General features: G+C 33.5%; 1 protein-coding gene and 1 long non-coding RNA gene across 2 annotated transcripts; both read left to right on the forward strand.

Annotated features, from left to right (window-relative positions):
- The first annotated feature begins 1,219 nt into the window (after positions 1–1,219).
- On the forward strand, positions 1,220–23,525 carry LOC129745429 (pyruvate dehydrogenase phosphatase regulatory subunit, mitochondrial). Its single transcript, XM_055738502.1, has 8 exons — positions 1,220–1,886; positions 3,436–4,117; positions 4,182–4,275; positions 11,453–12,008; positions 12,085–12,292; positions 22,299–22,568; positions 22,632–22,832; positions 22,901–23,525. The coding sequence occupies exons 1-8, from the start codon at positions 1,333–1,335 to the stop codon at positions 23,135–23,137; spliced, it is 2,802 nt and encodes a 933-aa protein (XP_055594477.1). The 5' UTR covers positions 1,220–1,332; the 3' UTR covers positions 23,138–23,525.
- Positions 23,526–25,128: 1,603 nt separating this feature from the next.
- Positions 25,129–27,148, forward strand: LOC129741895 (uncharacterized). Its single transcript, XR_008736495.1, has 3 exons — positions 25,129–25,361; positions 25,428–25,663; positions 26,910–27,148. It is a non-coding gene; the product is annotated as an uncharacterized LOC129741895 (long non-coding RNA).
- Positions 27,149–27,429: the final 281 nt, after the last annotated feature.

Raw genomic sequence — 27,429 nt, forward strand, 5'->3', positions numbered from 1 at the left:
TTGGTTTTCTGCTCTTCGAAATTTATTTACTTTTGACGAAAATTCCACCTAACATTAATTCGCTGGATGTTTTTGAGTTAACGGTACATCGGCCTTTCGAGTCATGTATAGGGATGGCTGTGTTTGGTTAACGAACCATCACCAGTGGACACAAACCGCAAACAAGGATTGACGTTGTACTATAAAAAACGTAAGAGGTTTGCGTACAAAAACAAGAGAGCTGTAATGAGAATCTGGATTCAATTCTTATTTCAAATGTAGATTTTGAAGATTAGTGTGGTACCATAATGCACACCGTGAAAGTCAATGTAATCATGGTAGGAAAGATATGAAACAGTAAAATAACTCTTTAGGTGCAGAGAACTCATACGACCCATAAAGCTGTTTCAGATAGGAATCGGAAGGGTGCAATTGAGGAAATCGTGTGTGTGTGTGTGTGTGTGTGTGTGTTTTTTTTTTGGTTACCCAGGTGGTAAATTCGAAGAAGGAATTTTACGAATTGGTCCCAATGCACGTCGAGTGCCGTGTCTACATGGGAACAATGGGTCAACTTTCCCAAACCGGTACCTGCCCTAAGACCAGGCTCACCAATGGTTGCTAAACCTCGAATCGAGTTCATTCAACAACATATTTATCAACCCATCATCGCACCAACAGTTGCTAACTTGATTCGAGAAATAGCATTCGAGCAGCAGCAAGCCGGTAACAACGCAGCCGGTAGTCGCTATCAGAAAATAAACAAACACAAATACCTACCTGGATCGCAACAATGGGTGCGAAAATAAGTAAGTAGATAAAAACGCAACCAAACAAAACATCTAAAATACCGACCGAAATAGCAACTTGCGGTGGGCTTGGTCTAAGACCAAACCCACCGAATTCAGTACGAACGTATCGTCCCAAAAATCAAAACAAATCAAGAAAAATCAGTGTACCTGGCAACAACCTGCCTTTGAGTTCAAACGTGATTCAAAAAACTGCTGGGATGAAAGAACAGTTTGAAAGTACCACCTTGTATTGTAGGGTAAAGTCACTTATTTTAATGTTTTGAATTTTTAATAATAATTTAAAACGTACAACTGAACAGTAGTTCCACATAAATTTGACAGTGAACTTAAATTGACATTGACAATACAAATAATACCAAAACGAAAAATATAAAAAAGTAGGTGCTCTTACCTTAATCGGTTTGTTTTGCCCATTTTCATTTCCGAAAACAGGCAGAAAGAGCAGTTGCCTTGCCAGCTGATTTTGTTTTGGTTTAACTTTGAAGTCGCAATTGAAAATAATGAAAGTAGTTTGGTAACTTTCAGTTACCTTTGCTAAATTACAATGTTACTTGCGCTCAAACAATCGCGATTGTGCAAAACAAGTGCCATTATTCGAAGGAAGTCCATTTCCGGTGAAGCTAGCAGTGTTTTAAGTGAAAATTTGTCTTGTCACAAATGGTGGTTGGCGGATGGCTTTCGTTCATTCAGCTCGGGTTCCCTGAAATTGCAATCAAGAGGTGAAGATTTCGAGCAATTTGGTTTGAAGTTCGATTCCATTACTAGCACCCCGCCGAAAAATGCCCGAGTTGTCATTTGCGGAGGCGGTATCATGGGAGCGGCCGTTGCCTATCAGTTGGCTCAACGCGGCTGGGGACCACACACAGTGCTCATTGAAAAAGGCCGAATCGGAGAAGGAAACCCTTGGCATTTCAGTGGCCTGCTTGGAGAGCTGAAGCCAACTTATTCGCAGGTTCTCCTGGCTCAGACGTCGCTTGATCTGATCAAGGAGTTCGACCAGAAAGGATTGCCAACAGGATGGAAGCAAACCGGATCGTTGAATTTGGCACGGACTCGTGACCGGATGACGATGTTTCGGAGGATGAAATCTTCCAGTGTGTAAGTTTTTCCTTTATTTATTTTTTTTATATGCTTTTTATTTAATTTGAATCTTTAATTGTTTAATAATTCGTTTTTTGTTCAGTTTTGCACGGGTGAACTACCAGTAGTTCCCCTTTTTAAACATAAAACTTCAACTCAAATTGAACATAAATTCAATTTAAAACCTAATAAATGAAACAAGAGTTTTTTAAAATGAAATTTTGGAAAACATTTCAATGATAAATTAAATAAAAATTACCGCAACAGAAAAAAAGTTCAATAAATTTGAAACGTAATTAAAATAACTTTCTTTTTACAAAAAAAAAAAAAAATTAAAAGAAAAATTATTTCAATTCAACATTTAAAAATAATCATTTTGCGTTGTGCTGCATTAATTAATTTATCCCCTAAATTGCTTGAATGATTTGCTCAGTAAATTGAATATTCTTTCTTAATACAACTTTTTTATTTCAAAATATAAATAGAGATTTTGCATTTGAAAATCTAATCCCAGTTCTAAACAGCAATCCTGAATCTGAAACTTCTTAATCTGCAATCTGAAAGTTCTAAATCTTAATTCTGATTCCAGTTTCTGAGACCAAGTCAACCGTTTAATGCAGTGGTGTTTTTAAACAACACTTATCAAAGTCCAAATATCTCGGAAACGCGTTTTCACAAAAAATATTCTATAGATTAAAATGAGTGGTATTTTTATTACGAAATTCTAAGGTATGTGTGAAAAATCGAACAAAGTATTCGAAAAATCACATTAATAAAATTTATTTATTTTTTCGAAATAAATTGTTTTTGGAAAATCTTTGATATTTTTTAAGATTTGCAGATTCTAGCCAATTTTTAAATCTCAATCAATTAAAAACACCCTTATGCACCTAATTAACAAGGTTTGGAAGAAATTTGCAAAATTGTATTGAAATGAATTAAGAATTTTATAAATTATTTTACAACTTTGATGGGCCATAACTTTTTTTAATACTCAAAATAACGATTTCAATCCTGCTTAGTTGTGTTATTTAAATTAAAATGTTTTTATTTCAAGGAATCAATGACTGGTATGCTCATTTACAAAAAGTCATTGCGAGATTATGAATTTTCAAATCGAATTCTATTCCGCAATTCTGAAATTTTTTTTTGTTTCATCTCTAAAAAACCAATAGCAAAATTCCGAAAAACGATTTAATTTATCTCGACAAACACGGTACACTATTCTGTAAATTTAGTGTTATTGAAACACTTGAATCAAGTGATGTGATTTCTTTTATTTCATCGCTAAACTTAAAACTTTCATGCCATTCGTCTAAGTGTAATAGGGACTCGGAAAGCGTAAAAAAGAAATATCTTGTATTTTAATTTTAGAGTTTATTTTTTTTTCCTATTCCCAAGCGTTTTGTATAAATATGTTATGAACTCAGGTACTTTAGCAAAATGAATTTGATTTCATCATTCTCAATCAATATCTTTGAGTCGTTTGAAAAAAGTTAAGAATCTGCCTTTGAAAAAAGAAAAACTAATATTTATTATAAACTTAACTGTTTAAAATTTGTTGCAGCTCTTGGAACGTTGAATGTGAACTCGTTTCACCAGAGAGATGCAAAGAATTGTGTCCCATAATCGAAACGGATGATCTGGTCGGTGGTCTGTGGATCCCCAATGATGGTATCGGCAATCCCAATGCCTTTTGCCAAAGTCTAGTCAAGGAATCATTGGACAAAGGTGTTTCAGTTGTAGAAAATTGTCCGATTACAAAAATTGTTCAGCAGGATGGACGAGTCAAGGCTGTTGAAACTGTTAATGGAGCAGTGGAGTGCGTTTATTTTGTAAATTGCGCAGGGTTCTGGGCTCGTCAAGTTGGCCAACTATCAGAACCTTATGTTAAAGTTCCACTTCACGCAGCTGAACACTATTATCTGCACACGAAACCGATGTACGAATTAACGTCCAGCATTCCGGTGGTTAGAGATCTCGATGGACACATCTACTTCCGGGAAAACAATGGCTGTCTTTTGGCAGGAGGTTTCGAAACCAAAGCGAAGCCCGCCTATGAAGACGGTGAGGTCCCATCAAACATTGCGGAGAGAAAACTGCACGCAGATTGGGACCATTTCCATCCTTTGCTAGAGCAGCTTCTGTATCGCATTCCAAATTTGAAAAATGCTACCTTGGAACGTTTGTCTAATTGCCCGGAAGCGTTCTCGCCCGATTGTAAGTGGATTATTGGAGAAGCACCGGAGGTGAGTTTGGATCTGTTTATTATGTTCAGTCAAAGGTATTAAATTGTGGTTGATTTTTTTTCAGATTCAAAATTATCTAGTCGCAGCCGGAATGAAAACAATTGGAATGTCTGCAGCAGCAGGAGTTGGAAGAGCAATTGCTGATATAATTACGCAAGGTTGGTTTTCCGCTATCGTTTCTTATGTCTAACAAATTGATAAAATAGTATAATAGAAAAAACAATTGTATATGAAATTTGTACCGTACTAACCTCCTTTCGTACTAACGCTTCGATATACAGATACAAAAATTGTTATGCTAAGGATAAATATTACAGCAAAGTTAGGCATTTTGACATTATGTTTACCAGTATTTTAAAAAGCGTAAGAGTAATACATGTTTTTGGTGTCTGCTTTATTTTTTATGATATTTTTGCTTATATTTTATTATTCATTTTTAAGTTCTTTTACATTTAATTTTTTTTATTTTAATACGTTCGAAATTTTTTAAAACAGTAAGTTTAAACTGTATAGTGAAACCTTCAGAACCAAAATAGAGAACTAACTTTCATCCATGGTTGAAATCTTTGAATTTGCTCAAGAATCTGGGAGATTTTAGTTATTTGATTTCGGGAATATGTTTTTTTTACAGAAAGCTTTAAATTTCTTATAAAAAAAACTTATTCTATGCTTATATCAAGTAAGATAAATCTACCAAACTGTGGAGCATAATTAATGATTATTTCCATCTATGAAAATTGTAAATCAAATTTTCAAAAATTATTTTAGGTTCACATTTGATTCTTGCAAATTTTATCTAATTTAGAATTTTAGTTCGAAACTTTACTCTTGCTAAAATTGTAATACTAAAATGTTACTCAATACACTAAGAAAATATGGCATTCCTGTCGATTTTTTTTAACCTGAAGTATCTTTTATCAACAAATATTTTCCACTAACAATCAATCTCATAATTTAAAATTTAAATTTTGTGGATAATTTTTGAAAAATTAAAATCAGTTTTCTTCATAAAACAAAACTTGCAAATAAACTCAAATATGTTTGTGATTTTCAGCTGAATTATATTAACAAACTGACTGTGAATCAAAATGTGAAGATCGATATTGAATTAACTAACAATAAAAATTATAAGTCTACGATCTCCTGTTATTTGTATCAAAATAATTGGTAATATTTTTTTTATATTTTGAAGCTATTTTTGAGTTTATTTTTAATCCGAATTGTAAATTCGAATTAAATTTTTTATTTCGAATGATCAATCTGATTGAGTTTTTAATTTTGGATCTCCAGTTAGAAGCTCTGTTAAGTTGAAGAATTTTGTATCTGAAATGTGAACAAAAAGTCAGAAAGGTTTCTAATTTTTTTATTATTATTTTTTTTATTATCAACAATTATCTAAATCATGGGCGGCCAACATTTTCAAAAGGCGGGCCAAATTTTCGAAATTAGATTTGCTCGAGGGCCGAACAAGTATTTATTCTTTAATATTCAAGGAAAAAAACAGAACAGATTGAAATTAAAAATTTGTGTGTATGCCTGCTTCAAGAATCTTTCATCCTAGTAAGAAATTTTTACTCCATGTGTTTTTAACGAATTCTTTCACGGCATTTACAACCTTCATACTTAATTCCATAATCGTCAAATCGCCGCCCGTTTCCAAAGTTTTGAAGTTTACCACTCTTCCTGAAAAATTGTATAGTTCATAAGCTTCCTTCATTAAAAAGATTATTTACTGAACTCTTTCAAGCTTAATCTCAAAAGTAACCCTTTTTTGCGCACATAAATTTTGATTTGAAATGTGTATCGGGAAAATCATCCATAAACATTAAATAAATTCTATTTTTTCAAAACACGTTACCAATACTAAGCTATCTAAATTTGGTTTAATTTTCATAATTATACCTTTTGCTATTGAAGTTAAACAAACTTTAAATACTTACGTCAAAGAGTTTTAAAGTTTTTTAATTATAAGCAAATGCTGTAAAATTTGTATGGAAATTCGATGTATTTTAATATGTTTTTTTTTTAAGAATTTGAATGAATTTTAATAGTTGGATATGATCTGTTTTCTTGAGGCCCTCCAAACTCGTCAAATTTAATGGTGGCGTCCGTTCGAGAGCTCACAACGCTCAAACAACTGTGGGAACCACTTTAAAACCAATTTTCGCTATTATGATATCAGCTCTTGTTTCCGAGATTACTATTGAAAATAGGTTAAAATTAATAAATTTGTGCAGTTTTTTTTGGCAAACTAAGAACATTTCCAAGATTTTGAAAAAAAAAATCAAATCTATGAACAACTTTTCAAAAGACCGCGTATAATTTGTCATCTGAGAAAAAGTTACAGTAGTTTTATTTTTGTCTATTTTTTTTTTCAACCCTGCAAATATAAGGTAAATTTGACGAAATTTAAAAAAAAAAGATTAAAGCCAATTTCAATCTTTGACAGTTTTTAACCAAAATTTGAATCGTGTCATAGTCCACAGTCTGTAACAAAGTTGTTAAATGAGTTAAAAACTTCAATATCCTACTTCAATATCCCAATACTAAAAAACTTTCCAGAATGATGTTAGAAATAGTTGTATTCTTATCTATTCCTAAATCTAAAAATTGTAAGATTTAATTTTTAAGCGTATCTCTGAAACGAATAGCTAAGCAAGATCTGAATTTGTGATTGCATAAAGGATAATAAACAGATTCAATATCTGGTTTTAGTTTTCCTGTAGCTTTATATTTGTTAATTATTTATCAAAGATCGATTTTACTTAAAACTTATGAACTACAATTTTTTCTTCTAAATTCAGTTATTAAAACATAGGCACGTAAAATGTTGTTTCGCTATGAATGTGTCAAATATTGTACAATTTTTAGAATGTAAATTTTGTGATTGGAATTATGATTTATCTTTCATTCAGTGACGCTAACCTTTTTGTAAAATTACATCATATCATACCAAGGAAATTCCTCCGGCTTTCATTTCGAATGAAGTTTATCAAGTAAATGGAATGGATGAGGTAAATGGAATTCCAAAAACGTGTGGCAAACATGTACAAAAAGAATCACAGTGCGTTGAAAACATTCCAAATAAATCAAGGAATTATAGGAAATGAAAGTTGTACAAAAAAGCTATAGAAGATGCACATTAAATTCGGAAAAATCTTTGGTATCATAAAAAATGGGTATTACTATGTGTTTTCGATGAGTATACATCACTTAAGATACAGATCACTGAAGATTTTGAAACAATTTTTAAATAATTAAATTTACATTTTTATTATTCTACAATTTATTTTAAATTCCATCTCCTGCAAGTCCCATCTCCCACCGTAGGATCAAATTTCCCACCACGTAAAGCTTAGTTCTTTTAAATAGAAATGGGACACTTTTTTTTTTGATAAAAGCTCGTTTACTAGTAATCGAACATTCAAAATTTTGACAGCATTTTACTGCCTGTAAAAAGTAGGTACCATCCGACCGTTTTTTTCAAAATTTTAAATTTACACGTTTATATTTACACGAGATATTTACGATGCAAGAGAAAAAGAAAAAAAATAATTTTGCACAGTTTCCTTCAAAATTCATCATTATTAAAATAATAGCTGACAAAACCGTTGATTATTCCAAAAATTACTATATGTGAGGGGTGGAAAAGTATGCAAACACTGTCAAAAATGTCCAAAAAGTTCAAATCAAGCGTTGATCGGCAGCTACGGTTCAGGTTAATCAGGAAAGTCAAGTCTCATACCACCATTTTTAATTTTTAATAAGCGAAAAACAAGTGTAGATAGCTGAAATGTCCAAAAAAAAATTCTCTGATAAGCTGAAAGTGTGGCTTGCCAAGTTATGAGTTATTCAAACGTAACCTCAAACAATAATTTTTAGCTTCTTCCAGAGCTCGTAAGCTGTGTAGCCAGTACCGAGGCAATGAGACAGATGATTTCTGATGGACGACAAAACTTATAAGAAATCTTTTTTCAAACCAATTCCAGATTTTGAATCCCTATACCATGCCTACTAGTGACAAGGTTCCAAGCATATAAAAGTATATATATGCTCGTTGTTTTGTTAAAAAGATGATTTTCCAAGACTACTCCTGTGGAAAACAACAACAATTTCCAAAATGAAAACTTTGGTTTTCGCTGTTTTTAAAAGCATAAAAAAAACGATCTGCACTAACCGATTAAACTTTAAGTTCAATCTCATGATGGTTTTACTTCGTTATTGTCAGATTTTGCCACTAGGAATTCCATTAAAAACGCTTTAAAGTGACATATAAATAATCGAGTTTTGTTGATCTCGAAACAGCTGTTTCCAGTAAATTGCCTTTAGTTTCTTTTAAAAGAGATGTATTGGACTGAAAAGTAGCAGGAATTGAAGAAGGAGGATGCAGTCACATAAAAAAAAGATAAGACGAAATATAAGTTTAAAAAACTGATGAATATCATGACTGATAAAAGTGTGCGCCGGCTGATGGGAGGTACCTAGAAAAAAGTAGAAATTTTTCTTACAAAAAACGGTAAATATTTCTTTTAAATTTGAATTATCATAAAGTTACCTTCATTTCCTTCATATAAAGTATTTCGATCAAACGAATGATTTTTTAAATACACGCATTCGTAACTGTCCCATTTCTAAAAGAACTTAGCTTTATTTGTTCGAGAAAATCACAATATCACCAGTAAAACAAAAAAAAACAAAAATGCGTAAATTACCACGAGCGAAAAAAACGCTCAACGTCTAATTTGCATTTGAATCGAAATTTTTTGAAGTTATCATTTATTTGTTAAGGAATAGCAATATTTCTATCACATACGGCTGAAACAGTGCTGTAAAAAGATACAACACTCAAAGATCTTGAAAACATTTTTGCATGGTAAAATTTTCAAAATGCCAAAATTTCTACCACTTTTTCCCAACACCAGGGAACTTGCTCTAATGAGATGCCGATTTTTAATTCTTGGAATTGTTCTAAAAAGGCACCGTAATTATAGCTGGCTTTAAACATCTAATTTGAAAAGTACGCAGACATTTTTGCGCAAAACCATTGCATCTGACAACTTTAAACTCTGATAAACCTAAATAAACTGCTGATAAAGATATAAAATTCAATGTAGATTACTTTATCTGAACTTTCTAAGAAACTAAAGTCAAAAACTTTGTCGATATGATAGTGTGTCTGGATGCTGTACGGTTTTTACATTAGTATTGCTGCATTCCTGTAACCCCTCATCCATCCCACAACCTGTTAAATCAATAGCATGCCATGTTGACACTCCTTATTTAAACCGCTATATCTCTCTTGTTTCTCAACCGATCTATTCAAGATTTTTAGTTTTGGAAACTTTGTAACGTGTTAATGAAGTATCAGAGAAGCGGTAGGCTTAATAGCGGCACGTTATCCAAACAAATGAGAAAAATGTGCCTATCAAGAAATAAAGTTAAGGGTTAAGTAAATGATATCGATACCAGCGTTACTCCGAAAGGAACATGGCGCGGGAAGTAAAGAAACTTACACGAAACAGTTGTATTCAACTTTTTTCTCATGAACATAATTTGAAATTCTAAGAGTATCAGCAGCGGTCAGGTGTCAAAGCTATAATAACACTCCATTTTGACACTTCGACGGCGCACCGCAAGGTTTCAAACCAGGTGTTATCTTGCTCCTGGGTGTTAAAAAAGCGAGCCAGGAGTCAAATATGAATACCGACCAGCTCCTGATTTGACAGGTGCTAAAGTGTCTGGGGAAAATTTACAAAAGAAAATAGCAACAAACAACAACAACACCTATCGATGCGTCACCAGTGGCAAAAATGGGAACCAGTTTAGCACTTACCAGTGCGCAAATGAGCTGTCAAAGCTAAAATAAGACCGAGAATGTGTCCCGGGTTAACACCTGGGATAGCACTTACCGGTACTGATGCTCTAAGAGCACCAGTAAGTGCTATCCCAGGTGTTAACCCGGGACACATTCTAGGTCTTATTTTAGCTTTAGCAGCTCATTTGCGCACCGGTAAATGCTAACCTTGTATCCATTTTTGCCAATGGTGACGCACCGATAGATGTTGTTGTTGTTTGTTGCTATTTTCGTTTGTGAATTTTCCCTAGACACTTTAGCACCTGTCAAATCAGGAGCTGGTCGGTATTCAAATTTCGCTCCTGACTCACTTTTTTAACACCCAGGAGCAAGATAGCACCTGGTTTGAAACCTTGCGGTGCGCCGTCGAAATGTCAAAATGGAGTGTTATTATAGCTTTGACGCCTGACCGCTGCTGATACTCTAAGCTACCGAAGCTGTCATATTTCCTTATACACAGGCAGCAAAGTTGTGGTAAAATGTTGGGGTTAGTAAAAATTTCGACTATCCAGTAAAAAATGAATCGCATAATCAACCCCCTGGCAACTTGACGTTTCCCATACAAATCGCGTGTGCCAGTTTTTTCTGGTTCTCTGGTTCTGTCAAATCGAAAATCGAGCTTATAAACATGTCGGAAGGACGCATATTGAAACATGTTTTGAACTAAAAAAAGTTTTGAATTTGGAAGTGAAGTGAAGTGAATCTGTTTTCAAAAGATTAGTCCAAGAAAACGAGTAGATCGTTAATTTGTGTGTCCTACATAAGGTATAAAATTTCTGAACTGCTTTAAATAATGTACTGATATCCGGCAGTTTTTTGGGACAAGTTTACCTTCCACCGAAACTGTTGAAGACACTCGAGCACAATAATTGTAAAATACAACATTACCGCATCAATAATTAAGTGATTGCCATAAGCTGCGATGCATATGCAAATTTTAAAATGACAAAACAATCACATTATAGCAGAACTTTTCCCATTTCATAGAAAAACTGTTCCTACACAATATATAAATCGGTAGACTATTGAACAAGATTAACAATTTCGGTTAAAACTTTTTTTTTATTCATTCGAAAGTTATGAATTTGCATAATTCGCACCACATTTAATAGTGTGCCCTTTCCATATGCATGACTCGAAAAGTATGTAAACAAGCGGCACACAAGCGACATCTGCGATATTGAAACAGACACACGAAACTCGATCGAACTGTCAAGTTGCCAGGGGGTTGCGCATAATCTACGTTTTGGTTTTTAGACAACGATATTTGTCATTTGTCATCTTTTGTTTTATTGTTGTGTTAACCAGCTGCCTACAGTTGTTACCATCCGGTAGGTTTATGGCGCCATGTACATTGCGCATGTGCGATATTTTGAAAAATGTTGAACCACAGATGGCACTGTCATGCTTGTTGCACTAGAGAAAATCTTAACGTATTTCTTATGAATCAAGTCTTTCCATATCTTCCCCATACATGGCAGGATATTCGACAGTTGATTTGCATGAGCTGGACATCTCGCGTTTTCTGGGGCTGCACAATAATCGCAAATTTCTGAGAGACCGCGTTCGAGAGGTTCCCGGATTGCACTACGATCTTAACTATCCGTTTTATGAATTTAGAACGGGGCGTAACCTCAGGATGTCACCCATTTTCCCTGCTTTGAAAGAAGCGGGTGCCGTTTTCAGTCAAGTTATGGGCTACGAGCGGCCAGCTTGGTTCGACAAAAAGAACTCACTCGATGAGAAAGGTATTCCCAAGTTCCGGATAGCCTCAACGGATGGTTTCGGGAAGCCGCACTGGTTCGAAAATGTGCAAAATGAGTACGAAGCGTGTCGAGAGCAGATTGGACTGAGTGACTACAGTACGTTCACTAAAATTGATCTTTGGTCCAAAGGAAGGGAAGTTGTAGATCTGCTACAGTATCTCTGCTCGAATGACATCGATCAACCAGTCGGTTCAATTATTCACACGGGAATGCACAATCGCCATGGTGGCTACGAGAATGATTGCTCTTTGGCTAGGCTTTCAGAAAATCAGTAAGTTTCGGTTAATTTCTACGCACAAACTTAACTTTAACAAATTTAACTAACTATTTTAAATTTTTATCACCAGCTACATGATGATTGCTCCGACAGTTCAACAAGCTCGTTGCAAAGCGTGGATTGATCGACATCTTCCATCTGGGGGCAGAGTTAGCGTCTCAGACGTAACATCCATGTATACTGCCATTTGTATCATGGGACCATTTACTCGGATTATGCTGTCTGAGTTGACCGATACAGATCTGTCTCCGAAAAACTTTCCGTTTTTCACCTGTAAGGTAAGTGTTCATTTGAATATTATGTTGAAGTCAGAAGGTTTTTAAAATTTCAACAGCTTGTTGAAAAATAGCGCCTTGAAGAAATTATATTAAAGATTATATCGGCAAAGCTTATTTCAAAGATGGGTACTATAATCCGTTTTAAATATTTTTTTTATTTATTCAATAAGGAATTATAAATAAGCTTGCCAGATTGCCCGGTTTTACCTGCACGCACATGCTCGGATATTTGTCTGGAAATTTGGGAAAGGTCGGTTCGGCCCGGTCACCCGAAATTTGGTGAAATATGGAAAAACTGAAAAATTAAATTATTTTGTGGAAAAATGAATCCAACTATGTAAGTTGAAATTTCAGAGAATTGATGAGATGAAAATTGATGTTAAAAATACATGCGAAAAAAATCGTCTCGTCTCCTGGCAGGAATTTTGTTTCGCTGGCTGAATGTTTGAGTCAAGACCCATCTTTGGGTCCCGGTTGTTTGTTTTAATTTTAAATTTTTCCTAAATATAATGTTCTAATGACCCAATTTTATCAAAATAACCTTAAACGATTTTTTTGGAAACCTCTAAAACGATATCAAATCTGCTGATGTGTTTCGATGAACAATTTTTTCAAGTCTTGCTTCTAGATTTTTGCCGAAAAGTTCCTGGGTTTTTATTAAATGAATCGGGAAATTGCCCGGATTTTAAGTTCAATTTTAAAACCAAACGCCCGGATTTTGCAATGTTTTGTCGGATACGTGCGAAAGAAACCTTTATTATAACCCCGCAAAAAAATGAATCAATGTTATCTAATTAAAACTGTAAATATGAACACTAGGGTGGCAGTTAGGATGGCTATTACGAATTTCATAAACCGAATATCTACATATTGTGAATAGATTCTGGAAAATGTTCTCGATTTAAAGGCATGGAAATCCCTTACTCAATTCTTCTTGCATCAGAATGAGAGAATATGTTAGAACAACGAAAACTTCAACAGAACACAAAAAGTGTTGAATACTTAAGTCAACATTTCCAAGTTTATGCAATATTTTATTTTTCTATATGTTCCATTTTTGAAATAATACAATTTTTTTTTATTTTTGAAATCTTTATTATTTTTAAAATACGATTTTTCGTGTTTTTATAATTTACTTGGTTTTAGGACCACGTTAGATAAAAATTTATGAACTACACTAGTAAAATAATAACTAGTAAAAATAAAACACGCTACGAGTTTTTTGTGCCAGCCTATCCGCAAGACCAAAGCAAGCAAGGTATTCTACTCTACACTCAAAATTTTAAATTCATAATCAAATTATGATAGCAGAGCAAAGATATTCAAGAGTAAAACGCCCTTAACTATCTGGACTAAAAACTAATACAAAAACCTCAAAAACAAAAACCCATTTCAATTTCAAAACTCTGCTACAGTTTTTCAAAATTTTCTTGTTCATAGAATAAGGTTGTCATATTTTTTTTCAGCAAATATTCTGGTCGGACAAATGTTTTATATGAAAACCGGGCAAAATCCGTGTATTTGATTTAAAAATTGTTGACCAAATCCAGGAAAAACCGGGCAATTTTGGTCATAACCTAGGAATTGCTCATCAAAAATCTAAAAAAAATTTAAACTTGCTGCCAAAATTTTGGGCGCATAAAAAAAAAATAACAACACTATTTGTTTTTTTTTTAAATATTTGATTTAAGAATGGGAATGAGAACAAACCCGGGCAAAATCCTGGCTTTTCCAATGAAATCTGGGCTACCAGGTCGGACTTTTCCCAAATTTAATATTAAATATCCTGGCCAATCTGGTTAAAACCAGGCAATTTGGCAACCTTTTCATAGAAATTCGGGTCTGAATATTAAATTTTAAATTGAACCCATTTTGGAGGTTCTGGTTCCATACTCCTCTAACCACAATTGTATATTTACATATTTTCGTATTTCTTATTTTGTATCATGTTAAGGATTCTTGATTTCAGTTCGAATAATCATAAGAAATTAGGAATGAAGAGCTGCTTTGAAATCCTTGTTCGGTTGCGCTTTTGCATTTCATATGAAATTTGAATCATGTTTTTCGAAGATCAAATGCATTTTCAATATTTTGTTATAAGTTTTCCGAATATGGAAAAAGAAGAAATTTGTTTTATACTCAAATTCGAAGTTCTTAAAGTTTTTCCTAACACAAAATTTCAACATTAAAAACTTCTAAGTGGCGATCCAAAATTGACAACCAGATTCAGATTCATCATTCGAAATTCACATTTTAAATCAGATTAACAAAACAGATTAAAAATAAATAATTGAAAAAATGAATAATTTAAATAATAGATTCATGAATGAGGGCTCTAAGATTTGGCTCATGAAATTCTGATCTGGAATTAAGATTTGGAAATCGTATTTTTTGTACATTTCGGAAATCGTATAGAAATTCGGAAACATTCTATTAGTATGTATTTGTACACACAATTCAGCCGAAAATTTCAAATATAAAGTAGAATTTGAGTTAATTTTCTAAATTTTGATTCATGCAAAATATCCCAAATTATATTTAAAAAAATCATCCACAGGATTTTTAGTATGAAATTGATTCTTTATGCAAAATGTTTCCTGTTTAAGAAACAAATACCTACCTGATCTTCAACTTAAAAATCTGCACATAATTCTTTATTTTCTAGGTGTATTGTTTAACATTATCAATATTGCAGCTTTTTTTTTAAAGCAAATTCCAAACTTAAGTCATAAATTTAGTTCAAGTTTGCATCAAGCAAATTTGATCCGTAATTTTTTTTATCTCTTACTGTTTTTTTTGGAAAATTGTATTTATTTTCATCAAAGGTTAGAATCTTGGAATTTGCAAAAGAGTTTAGAAGATTTAGTTTGTTTGTTTTGAGTATTGAAAAAGTTTCTTTTGAAGAAATTGAAGGCTACCCTAAAAAGAACTTATTTTATGCTCAAATCAAATAACTTTGATCTACAGACTTTTCAATAAATTCAAAAATTTTATCCATCGATGAAAGCAAATTTCCTATTTTGTTTCTAGTGGTTTCATCAAAAAAAAATTTAGCTCACCCTTTAGGCTAAGGACCACTTTTCTCAAGTTACTTTTTTGAAGGTTTTATTAATGACACTTTACCATCTTTGTGACATTCGTGTCTTCTCTTAAGTTGCGATTTCATACGTGAACTATTAATGAGTAGGGGAGAGTGGGGATACTTGATCCCCTTTTCTTATTTTCACCATATCTTTTTGGAAAAATTTAGCAACTCGCCGTCTTTGACATTTTCTGACAGCTTGTAACATCAAGTTTCTACGCTTCAAAAATTAGAACGATACTTAAACCCGTTGATGAACTAGAAGCATTTTCGTGGGAGTAAAAAAATTGCGATTTTTCTGAAGTTAGGGGAGACTTGATCCCCTATTGAAGGAGACTTGATCTTTTATTCAGGAAGCCCTAATCCTTGTATAAAAATCAAACAAAACCCCAAAATAGAATGTTAATTTACTATTTTGGTCATGTTTGTTCTCATTTCACAATTTATAGCAGACATAAGAAGAAAATTCTATAACTTTGTCTCAACGCTAATAACATTGCATACTTAAAGGCGCTATTTTTTATAATTAAGAGAAAATTAATTTTTTTTTTGGTCTTTTCTTCAGACAATTGTTTGATAAATATTAGTTTTTGTATAAATATTAGTAATTTCGTGATCAGCAATCATAACGATCAATTCAGAAGAAGAATATGCCTTTTGGAAGGGGGATCAATTGTACCCAACTCTAGGGGATCAATTATACCCATAATCAACATTTTAGAAAACTTTTTCTGAAAAAAGTTGAGAGTTTTCCATTGCTTTGAAAACATGGCATTATGAAGTTCATTCTACGCTCGAACGATTGATACATTGGAACAAATATTTTTTTCATAATTTTCCCATGTAAGGAAAATTTCAAAGTGATGTAAAAAGATCTTTAAGCTACATTTTGTGAAATTTTTCAAACAAAGTTCAATTACTCAAACAATTATTTTGTTAAAAATTTTTAAACTACAAGCATTGTTATTTTACTCATTTTGGCACATTTTTCTAGAACATTTGATCTTTGTAAGACATTCCAGTTTCGAGATATAACTAAGGAATCAAGTATCCCCAGGGATCAAGTATCCTCATTCTCCCCTACTTAAAAATGAACAATCATATAGTAACAAACATAATTTGTTTCATTTTTTTTAAATTTGTGTGTTGTTAGGCAAAACATCATAGGTAAACATTAGTCACCAAACCCCCCCCCCCCCCCCCATGAGTCGGTTCTTCCTACGGCCCTGGAGTTGGAACAGCACAAGGAGGGAGGGGGGTGGCGGACAAAAAAAATAATACAAATTTTCAACAAATTGGACTAAAGCTTGCATGCAACAAACTTGCATATGATCCAAATTACACAAAATCGAAAATTCTCAAAAATATCTAAAATTTCTCGAAAATATCTCAAATACAAAACGTGAAACAATCTTATCAGTAATACAATTCCCACCGTTTAAAGTTCGAGTTTTGTCCTTCAAACTTTTTGAATTTTCGAAGAATTTATCAAATTTTGCAATAAAATACCTTAAATTTTATTTATTTCCCCTTTCTGGATTTTCGGAGAAATCGAAGGGGGGCGGGTGACGAAAGAAGAATTTGATATTTGTTCGGGCCTAATCCATCAATAAAAATGGGAGGAAGTAAAATAAAAACTATTGAATTTTGTTAACTTTTTGGACGGTTTTGAAATCAAAACGCTCATAAATACATCATCTCAACATATTGAAACTTTCACTAAATATATTCGTACAGTGAAACGCCGATAAAAAAGCTTTTTATATCAATTAGGCCGGAAAAAATATCAATTTCTTCTTTTGTCAACCCCTCTCCCACCCTCCCCCTGCTTCGCAATTTCCAAAAAAACGCGAAGGGGGGAATAAATAAAGTTTGAAGTATTTTATGGAAATTTCAGAAAATTTATCAAATATCCGAAATATGACAAGAGCAAAAAACTAATTGTGGATGATGAAAGTTTTATCACCTTTTGTAAGCTTGATTTAATTGAATTTTTCGATTAACAATTACTTGATTTACATATGTATTTTGTGCCATGATATAGTATGCAATTTTATTGAAGAGAGGTAGGCGTTGACTTGATAGCAGCGCACGCGTTTTTTGTCTTCGTCCGCGAAAATTTAAATTTTTTGTAACTTTAAATAGTGAAACTAATGAAAATATTTGACGAAATGCTCTTACTGGATAACCGAAGATATGTTATACCGGGAGTGATACGACATGATAATGCATATTATGCTGTGTTTATTCGAAGCCATCCGCTTGGGCGTGCGTTATTGTGTACAACTAAACATTTCCTGCATTTGGAAAAAAATCGAATCTTTCATATTAGTGTGTTTTTGGCAAAAATGTTTTAAATATAATACTGGAGTGTCGCGTGCATTTGGAATGCGTTTCGATGCCTTTTCTCAATTATAAATGTTGAGGAATGTGAATTTTTGTGCTATCAGAAAATTTCACCATGTGATTGACAAGGCATGTTGTTGTGGCTTGCTGTGATAAATCGAGATGAAAATTGTGTGAAATGTAGAATCCGTTGAGTTGGAGCCGAAGACTTTTGCAAGGTTGCGAAATCTCATGAGATTGAGATTTTTTGAGTGAAATTTTCCCTTTTTGAATCTCAGTGTGATGTAAGGTAATCTCATCGTAAGCATCACAAAAGGTTCTTGTCTTGAATGTCGACGCCTTCTCAGTCTGAGAGTCACAAGCAGAAGAACTATTTTTTGAGAGCAGAGATGCCATGGAATAATATTTGTGCAAATTCTCGAACAAAGAAACTAGGAAACAAGTTTTCCAGTTCAGAAAAAGCTGAACATACTACAACTTTTAAAATCACTGGCAGATGAATCCCAGACAACCATTTGGTGGGTATTTCGAATTTGCAACGCAAATATACGTGCAAATATACGTGTAAACATATCGTATATAATGTAGCAAAACCAGTATATACGTATCATTTTGGAGGCCATATAGGTACATTAGCAAACATATTCTTGATTTGGATTGTATTAAATTACGATTTGCACGACTTGTCATGCGCATCATTTACGACTACCCTGATTCTATTTGGAATATACTATGACAATTCACATCATCATATAGATGATTGAGGTTGTAATATACGACATTTTTCGTAACAATATGGAAAGTTTGACGACTTATTTGGTCGTCTTTTGCGACTTGAGTGCAGGGCTCCCATTTTCCGTCAGTTGGAAAAAAATATTTAAAATATTCATTCTTAAAAAATAATAAAAATAAGATTGTTTAAAAGAAATGTGTTTTTTTGCTGTCAAATTCAAGTTTATATCGTACACATTTATTATTTGCCTGATTGCTGATTTTTTCCACGTTCATTAATTTATTGTTAGCGCCTGGACTTGATCCCCTGACGATTCGATCAGCAGCTCATGATGGTTCCTCGACGCTATCTGGAATATATAAATTCAAGGGGATTTGCTTCAAAGGCATTAAACCAAAAGCAAATCGTATATTTCTATAAGTTATATGTTATATGTTATATGTTATAAAGGCCAGTTATACATTTTTAAAACATTTTTATAAAGAACATACTGTTAGAAGTTCAGTTTAATCAGACAAATGTTAAGATTTTGTTTATTTTATTGCTGTCTTAAGCGAGGTTGCGAAATCTCATTTATCGAGTGAGGTTTTTCCTTTTTGAATCTCAGTGTGAAACGTTGACGATGATTTGAATGAAGGTTTTCGTTTTAAAACATCTTTCTGATGAATGTATTATCATGACTTGTAAGAATTTGATTATAATATTTCTTTCTTAGGTTAATGAAAGTTTTACAGAATGAGCAAACGGTATATATGCCCACACTTAGCACTGAAATATGTTGAAAAGTCTCGCTCGTATTCAGACGATTAAAGACACGAAAGTTATGAAATTGTATTTCCCACAGTAATGTACTTTTAAATCTTTTAAATCAAAGAATCGCAAACATTGAAAAGCCCGAGCTCAATTAGAAAAAACTCCAATGACTTAATTTGCTTGCCAGAAAAAACAACTTAAATCTCCTGGACATTCCAAGAAACTAAATAGAAACAAAATTATCAAAATCTGAATAGCTACATATTTGATTATCATAAGTATTAACACATTTAGTACCGCAGACAACTAAGCCGGGAAACACCAAAATTCAGCATTAACATTTTCAGGATCCACTGAGCCAAATTTTACAAATTTAGTAGCTTTGAATTACCGAAAGTGTTTTGTCAATTTTGCAGAAAAAAGTTTCATGATTTTATTTATTGCATTCGAGCTAAGCTTTGCTTTTCTACTTGCAGCGGCAACCTTAAAAACAAAGTTCAAATTCTAAGGTAGCTATGTGGAGTTTTAGTATAAATGGAAATAGTTTCTTAATCTTCCAAACAAATTATTGAGTTAGGAAACAAATTTATAGCATTTAAAAATAAAAAAAGATTATAACCAACGAAAAAATCATTCCAATTAAAACGCATGGCATTCCAGCTTATGCAACCGGCTGGAATCGACCACATGTGAAAAGCATTTATCAACCAAACAAAATGTAATAAGGAAATATTAAAAAAATTCCTGTCAATGAAAGCGGCGGCTTGTAGCTTCTATCTTTACAGTTATACTTTTTTATTCCAATTTAAAAAAGACATTTTAATGATTTTTTATGCATTTTAAAGATTTTTTCTTTCAAAAGAACGAAAGCCGGTTTTAATTGCGCCGGCTCACAAATCTTTTTCAAATATTATCTCGACTCGCGTGATGTTTGAAATTTCTGAAGTAGAAAACATGATCGTTGCACCAAAAAGTAGGATATGCCTATGGACCAGCCTATCAAATTTCCGATAAATTCACTTATTCCATTAAGAGCGCTTCTAGAAGATTTATAGAACTCTAAAAAAAAGAATATGACAAAAATAATAATGTGCCATTGAATATTAAGATAGATCAAATATTTTTGTACTACCACTTGGAATAATTGTAAAATTGCTTCTTTTGTTAAGCTGCCTTACTACTAATTTCTTTATTATAATCTTATGAGCTTCTTAGACACATGCATTAAAAATGAGTTGTTCTTTAATAATCATAACTGGATTTTTTAAACGATTTTTGTGTACATTTAAAAATGTCCTTTAAAAAAAATCGTGAAACCCTTGGAAAAAAAATATTGTTTAATTTTAGTAAAATGGCTGTTTAGACAGTAAGTTAATCATTTACAGCCTAGTTGATCATTTTGAAGTGGTCTTTGCAAAATCGAGAATGTTAAGATTTGTTTCAAAAATTGGTTTTTCTACGGTTGTTCCGGATCTTTTACAGTCTCTAAGTGACTATTCCTGTCGAAAATTCTACAGAAAACTGCACCACCAATAAGTAGTTTGGAAAAGAGAAGGGATATCGAGGAGCAAGGACGATTAAAAAAAGATCATTTGAAAAGAGAACTGAAAGAAGTTGAAACAAAGGACAGCTTATCACGGACATCATTTAGTTGATATAAAAAAGAAGGTTTTAATTCTGGATGTACAGATGCATAATTTTTAGAATACATGATCTTCATTTATATTTCCAAATTAAGATATCCTACACTCGTACACAACATGCTCTGAAGAAGAGACCTTATGAGATTTGATGACTGTGATCATAATACAGTTCAACATATGTTACTCTTTTGTATGTCAACAGCCGAGAAAATACAAAACAAAAATACTTAAAAAACCTGAATTTTGATCGTTTTTTTCTGTTAAAATCTCAGCCCTTGAGAGTTAAATCAAATATCGATTTTTCATTTAATTTATTCTATGTTTAGTTAACCAAGCATATTTTATTGATTACAAATAGCCAGAAAATCGATTTGAAATATTGCTTTTAATCCCATATTATGTTTTTGCTTTTAATCTTTGAAAACCAACAAAGCGCTAACGGCTAAATATTATATTTTTTCATTTAAGTTGTTTTTACTATGAAATTATGTTATAAATTTATTAGTATTGAAGCGACGTATTTGCAAATAATATTATAAAACCAAAGTGTTGTTCACAAAGAATTTGTGTTCTTGTGTACAAAGAATTTATTTTGAAACATAGGTCCCACGAGCTTTAACACTTTCGTTACTAGAAATTTTCAATAAACTCCAATCATTAAAGAGCATTTCGTAATTTTGTTTTATATCGAAGCGTTTGGAGATGTTCAACTTGGTCTTGGCGTGCCGCTAGTGTGAAAAGCTAATCACATTATATAATACATTAAAATATTCCAGATTCGTTACAAATTAAATTTTCGTCAAAAGATAGTAGGGGAAAAAGTGGGGAATATAGCTGAAGATTTCTCTAATGGGATTCTGGATTTGTGATTTTTTTTTTAGATGTGATGTTCAGCGAATTTCGTTTGACATCAAAAGCTTTGAGCGTCACAACGAAATTCATTGTGCTGCTCAATTGATACTCATCACGGTGAGTATCGATTTTCAATGATTATCTGAAAACTTGCAACTCTGGACTATTGGAAGAAAATGAAACAGTGTGTGACTCCCGGCAGACGTTGGATTTGGATCAGCCAATACAAGATGTGTGTAGTCACCCCATGCTATGCTATGCTATGATATAGTATGCAATTTCATTGCATACAAGGTATCGTGCAATATATTCCAATTTATTTGTTTTTGCATTATTTATTTTATTACCCACCACCCCCTCCCCCCCTTGTGTTCATCCAACTCCGAGTGACAAAAGAAGGATTTGAAATTTGTTACGGCCTTATAGAAAAATATTTATTTACACTTTATTGATACAATTCCGTTAGTACTCTGACCGTAGTGTCAGTTGTTCCTTGCAAAACACCATTTAAAGGCAATACAAATTTTTCACCTTCGCTATGATACATCGGATTGGATCACATTTTCATTTCTAAATTGTACCATTCAATCTGTACAGGAGCTTGACGTTGGTTTGGCCAATGGCATCCGAGCATTGAACCTAACGCACACCGGCGAGCTGGGCTACGTTTTGTACATTCCGAACGAATTCGCCCTGCACGTGTACACGAAACTGATGGAAGCGGGCCAAAAGTACGGGATCAAACACTGCGGGTACTACGCGATGCGTACGCTTCGAGTGGAGAAATTCTTTGCATTCTGGGGTCAGGATCTGGACACGTTTACCACGCCATTGGAATGTGGTCGAATGTGGCGCGTTAAGTTTGATGTAAGTTTGTTTGATAGCAGAAGAGAAGCGAGATATGTTGTTGTAGCTTTCGGTTATTTGCAGAAAGGAGTCAATTTCATTGGCCGGGATGCGTTGTTAGCTCAGCGAGACAAAGGCGTTGAACGTATGTACATTCAGCTGCTGATCAACGACCATGACCCGGAAATAGACCTTTGGAGTTGGGGAGGCGAGCCCATCTACAGGAATGGAGTCTACTGTGGACAAACCACAACAACAGCCTACGGGTTCACATTCAAGAAACAGGTAACGATGAATGGATGGTTTTTTTTAATTTCCAAATTCTTGATTTGCGATGTTCGACTTCATTTCAGATCTGTCTCGGTTTTGTGAAGAATTTAGACTTTAAAGGAAAGCCACTTCCGGTGACGAACGAGTACGTACTGAGTGGCGATTACGAGGTGGAAATCGCAGGGGTTCGATATCCGGCAAAAGCCAATCTGCACTCGCCGAATCTGCCCACCAAATTTCCGGACAAAGAGCGGGAAGCGTACAAAGCCACCCGAGACAAACCGGACGATACGAATCTACTTGCTTATAGCAAATCATAGGCCACATTTTCACAAGCTCTTTTCGGAATGCGTATGATGTGCCCCTACCATAACCCGATTTGGAATCAAACCACTCTATCAGGATGGGTGTGAAATCTGCGTTCCGAATCAATCGCATCGCAGCATTGTGATTTGCGTCCGTGTGTCTCCCTATCGCAATGTTTGTGGACGCTTGAGGGTGCAAACGACAATACCATTTTCCGTGTACGTTTGATTGAAGTACGTGCATTTTGTTTTGAAATAATCAATTTACAATGTTATTTTAATTTTAGTTTCAAAAGTGTAAAATAAATTTGTCTTCCAGTTTTTTTTTTGCCGTAAATAAAGTTTAATGTTTTTTTTAATGTTCATCGAAAGAACGATAACCGAATAAAAGTAGCCATCATTACGTAACAGCATTTTAATTTAATTCCCAAAGTTGGTGTCGGCAAAAAGGGGGGTTAATTAATACGTACACGTTATTAATTGGATTGTAATGGTCTGGCCGCAAACCGCAAGGCTCGTGACATGTATCGATAGGAGCAAGCGTGCAGTGATACGGATCAAGTGTGACTTTTTCGGTTTTCTTTCGATCGTCTGAACATATGCTTCCATTTTCAGCCGTTCGTTCAGTTAATGATGAGTGGAGGGGATGAACTTGTCAGAATGATTAATTGCCCCCATGCGGTCGAGAAAAAAAAGGCACGTGTCAAATAATCACCATTATTGGGTCATGAATGATGTGATTGAAAAGGCTAGCCGTTTACCTACATACTCGAGCTGAGGAGTGAGATTTACTTTTTTGAAAAGAAATATGAAAGTCGTGTTCTTAATAAATACTTATCAATTCAGTTAACTCATAATTTATGTTATGACCTTATTTTTTTCATTTCAATAAAAGATAAATCTGTAGCAGTTTTTTTAACAAATAACATCTTGTTTATTTATTTTAAAAACAAGCTATATTTCTGCCTCATAAAATACCATCATGTCACCATCTACCGCCCAATGAAGCGGGTTTTCAACTTCTAACATGTGTAATAAAAAACGACGGCAGATATTTATTCGCTTTCTTTTTCAATACATCTCAAAACTGCTCTAAATGCTTTCAATAAAAAATTTAGTAGAATGCGAAAAATGTACGCTTTTAAAGTAATTCACTAAACTTGGGGGTGTTCAACTGGCCCTATTACCGCCTATTTCTGGTACCGATCATGTTTTATTAAGGAAAAACTATCTAACAAGACAGAAACGGTTCATTTAAGAATTTTTCATTTAAGGAGCTGTCAAAACCATATTTTGGATCTTGAGAGAATTCAGATTGTAAAATTTTTCCCGCAAATTTTGTACAAATTTTAACAAAGGCCCTTATTCTGCGCCTCGAGTGACGTGACGATAGTAGAGTCACCCAAGTCACTCTATTCCAGCAGTCGGTTTAGGTGAGGAACGTCACTTCGGATGAACTTTGTGAGTTCTTACCCTATTCTCGTAGTCACCGTGGGTGAGAATCGTCGCATTCGGATGACGATTTTAGGTGACAATTGTCGGTACCTTTTCAGGTGGTGACGAGATAGAAATTTAATCGAGAATTTATGTAAATCACAATGTTAGGCTCTAAATGGTTAATTATACTAATGAATGATAGTTTTGGAAATAAAATTAAGCAAATTTATTAGCAAATATGATTTTTAAATATATTGAAACTTTTTCATTGCTATCTCAAATATGTAATTTGGATTGGAATACTGAATGGAAAGTATGATCTTCTAATGAAATCTAAAATTCAGATATAATTGAAGTTTGTTTTTCGAACCGTTAAAACGATGAAATGACGAAAACTTTGGAATTCAAATATTCAGCCTTATTCTGCGCCGCGCGTGACGTGATGATTGTCACCTCACCTCGGAGTCACCGTGACTTTTGTCACCTTATTCCCGGAATCGATGTGGGTAAAGTGACAGTATCTCATTCAGGTGAGTGACTGAATGAACACATCTGTCAAAATGGTCGTCATTGCGCTGATGTTGTTTTGATTTCGCTCGCGGTTCGGATTTTCGGGATTAAATTTCTTAACAACGGATTCGATTTCCGGTTCGAAAAACGTCGTAATCGGTTTGTATGGTGTCAGCAAATCATTCAATAAGGAAAATGGGCAGGTTACGCGACCCAAGCGGACAATCCGAGGATTAAATCTGAGCCGGGAACCTGCTGTGAAACACCAACACAAGAATCGACGTCAAAAATTGTAAGTGATACAAAAATTTCAGATTAGTTTCAAAAAATTAAAATAAATTAAAAGAAAACATTGCAGGTTTGTGGCGATTATCGTGTTCAATTTTACGACCTGAAAATTTCAGTTTGAAATAACTGTAAGGTTTCGATCAAATTGTTATTAGGTGTTGGCTCGGATGTGGTTTCGCAATTCAATGCAGCCGATGACATCCATACGGTTTGTCGAGCACATCAACTGGTTATGGAAAGATACAAATGACACTTCAATTAAACTGTTCAAACCGTTTGGTCGTTGGGTGCGGACAATTGTTTTTGGTAAGATACACTGCCGGCCAAAAGTTTGGGATCACCCACTAAAAAACATGCAAATTTTGATCGTTCATATCTCAGCCGTCTTAGGACATATTGAAAATCTTCTGATCTCATTTGAAAGATAATGAGCAATAACTATCTCGGAGGTATTTTGCCCAAATTTAATGTTTTAGTTTTGAACTTAAAACTTAACCTGAAGTTATACCATTTTCAAAAAATCGCCCTCAATATTCAAAGCCGATCATCTCGGGATAGGGTGGACCAAATCTCAAAATTTGAGTGGCATTAGAATTCCTGTTCTTTACTTCTCAAAACACAATCAAAAAATTTTGTGCAAAAATTCAAAAACGTATTTTTAATTAATAAAATAGACACTTGAGTTATCGTCCAAAAGTTTGGGATCACCTCTTTGTATGGTGAGTTTGGGATCATTCTTATAAAAACATGCAAATTTGTTTTATTCATATCTTTCTCATCTCAAATCGTATTGCAGATCTGAAGGGTTCTTTTGGAAGCCAAGGAATTGTTGTTTTTTAATAAATTCATTCAAAAATTATATTTTGAAGTGATAACCATAAAAAAATCACCTGAATTTAATTGTTTTTTTGAAAGTTCTCAGATTTTTTTTATAGTTCTCACCTTGAAATATAATTTTTGAATGAATTTATTTAAAACCAACAATTCCTAAGCTTCCAAATGAACCCTTCAGATCTGCAATACGATGTGAGATGAGAAAGATATGAATAAAACAAATTTGCATGTTTTTATAAGAATGATCCCAAACTCACCATACAAAGAGGTGATCCCAAACTTTTGGACGATAACTCAAGTGTCTATTTTATTAATTAAAAATACGTTTTTGAATTTTTTCACAAAATTTTTTGATTGTGTTTTGAGAAGTAAAGATTAGGGATTCTAATGCCACTCAAACTTTAAGATTTGGTCCACCCTATCCCGAGATGATCGGCTTTGAATATTGAGTGCGATTTTTTGAAAATGGTAAAACTTTAGGTTAAGTTTTAAGTTCAAAACTAAAACATTAAATTTGGGCAAAATACCTCCGAGATAGCTATTGCTCATTATCTTTCAAATGAGATCAGAAGATTTTCAATATGTCCTAAGACGGCTGAGATATGAACGATCAAAATTTGCATGTTTTTTAGTGGGTGATCCCAAACTTTTGGCCGGCAGTGTAGTTGATTGTCGTGTACCAATTCTCTACTAATGGTTTTTATTGTTATTTTTTTAGAGGTTAACATGAAGGCCGAATCGGGAAGAACATTTTGGAAGGTATCTCCGAAGAGTGCGGCTTACTTCCTTTCCACCCCCAAACGACCGACCAACCAATCGAAATATCTCCGCGAAGTCTCAAAGATTATTTAAAAGTTTTTTTTTAAGCTGATAGTCTATGATAGTTTTTTTTAAGACGATGTACTTTACAAAGATGGTAGAAGAATGAGCACTTCACGAACAAATGTGCACTTTCCCACAAGCTACTAATAATTCAATAATTTGCTGCCAAAGGATAAATAACATTCTTCATTGTAATTTAAAAAAAAAATCAGAATAAAAGCTATAACTACATATTTGTCAAATTTTTACTATTCTTCTACATTTGAAAATTAAAGAAGAACAACTTTAAAAATTGTATCAGAAACTATTTTTTTTATTAATTTACTACTACTTGAAGTTCAACAACCGCTTAACTGGACGATAGATGGTGACCTGATACTTTTTTGCTCATCAAATTCTCGTCGTGTTTACTAATT

The sequence above is a fragment of the Uranotaenia lowii genome, chromosome 2 (assembly GCF_029784155.1).
Source record: "Uranotaenia lowii strain MFRU-FL chromosome 2, ASM2978415v1, whole genome shotgun sequence".
Lineage (NCBI taxonomy): Eukaryota > Metazoa > Arthropoda > Insecta > Diptera > Culicidae > Uranotaenia > Uranotaenia lowii.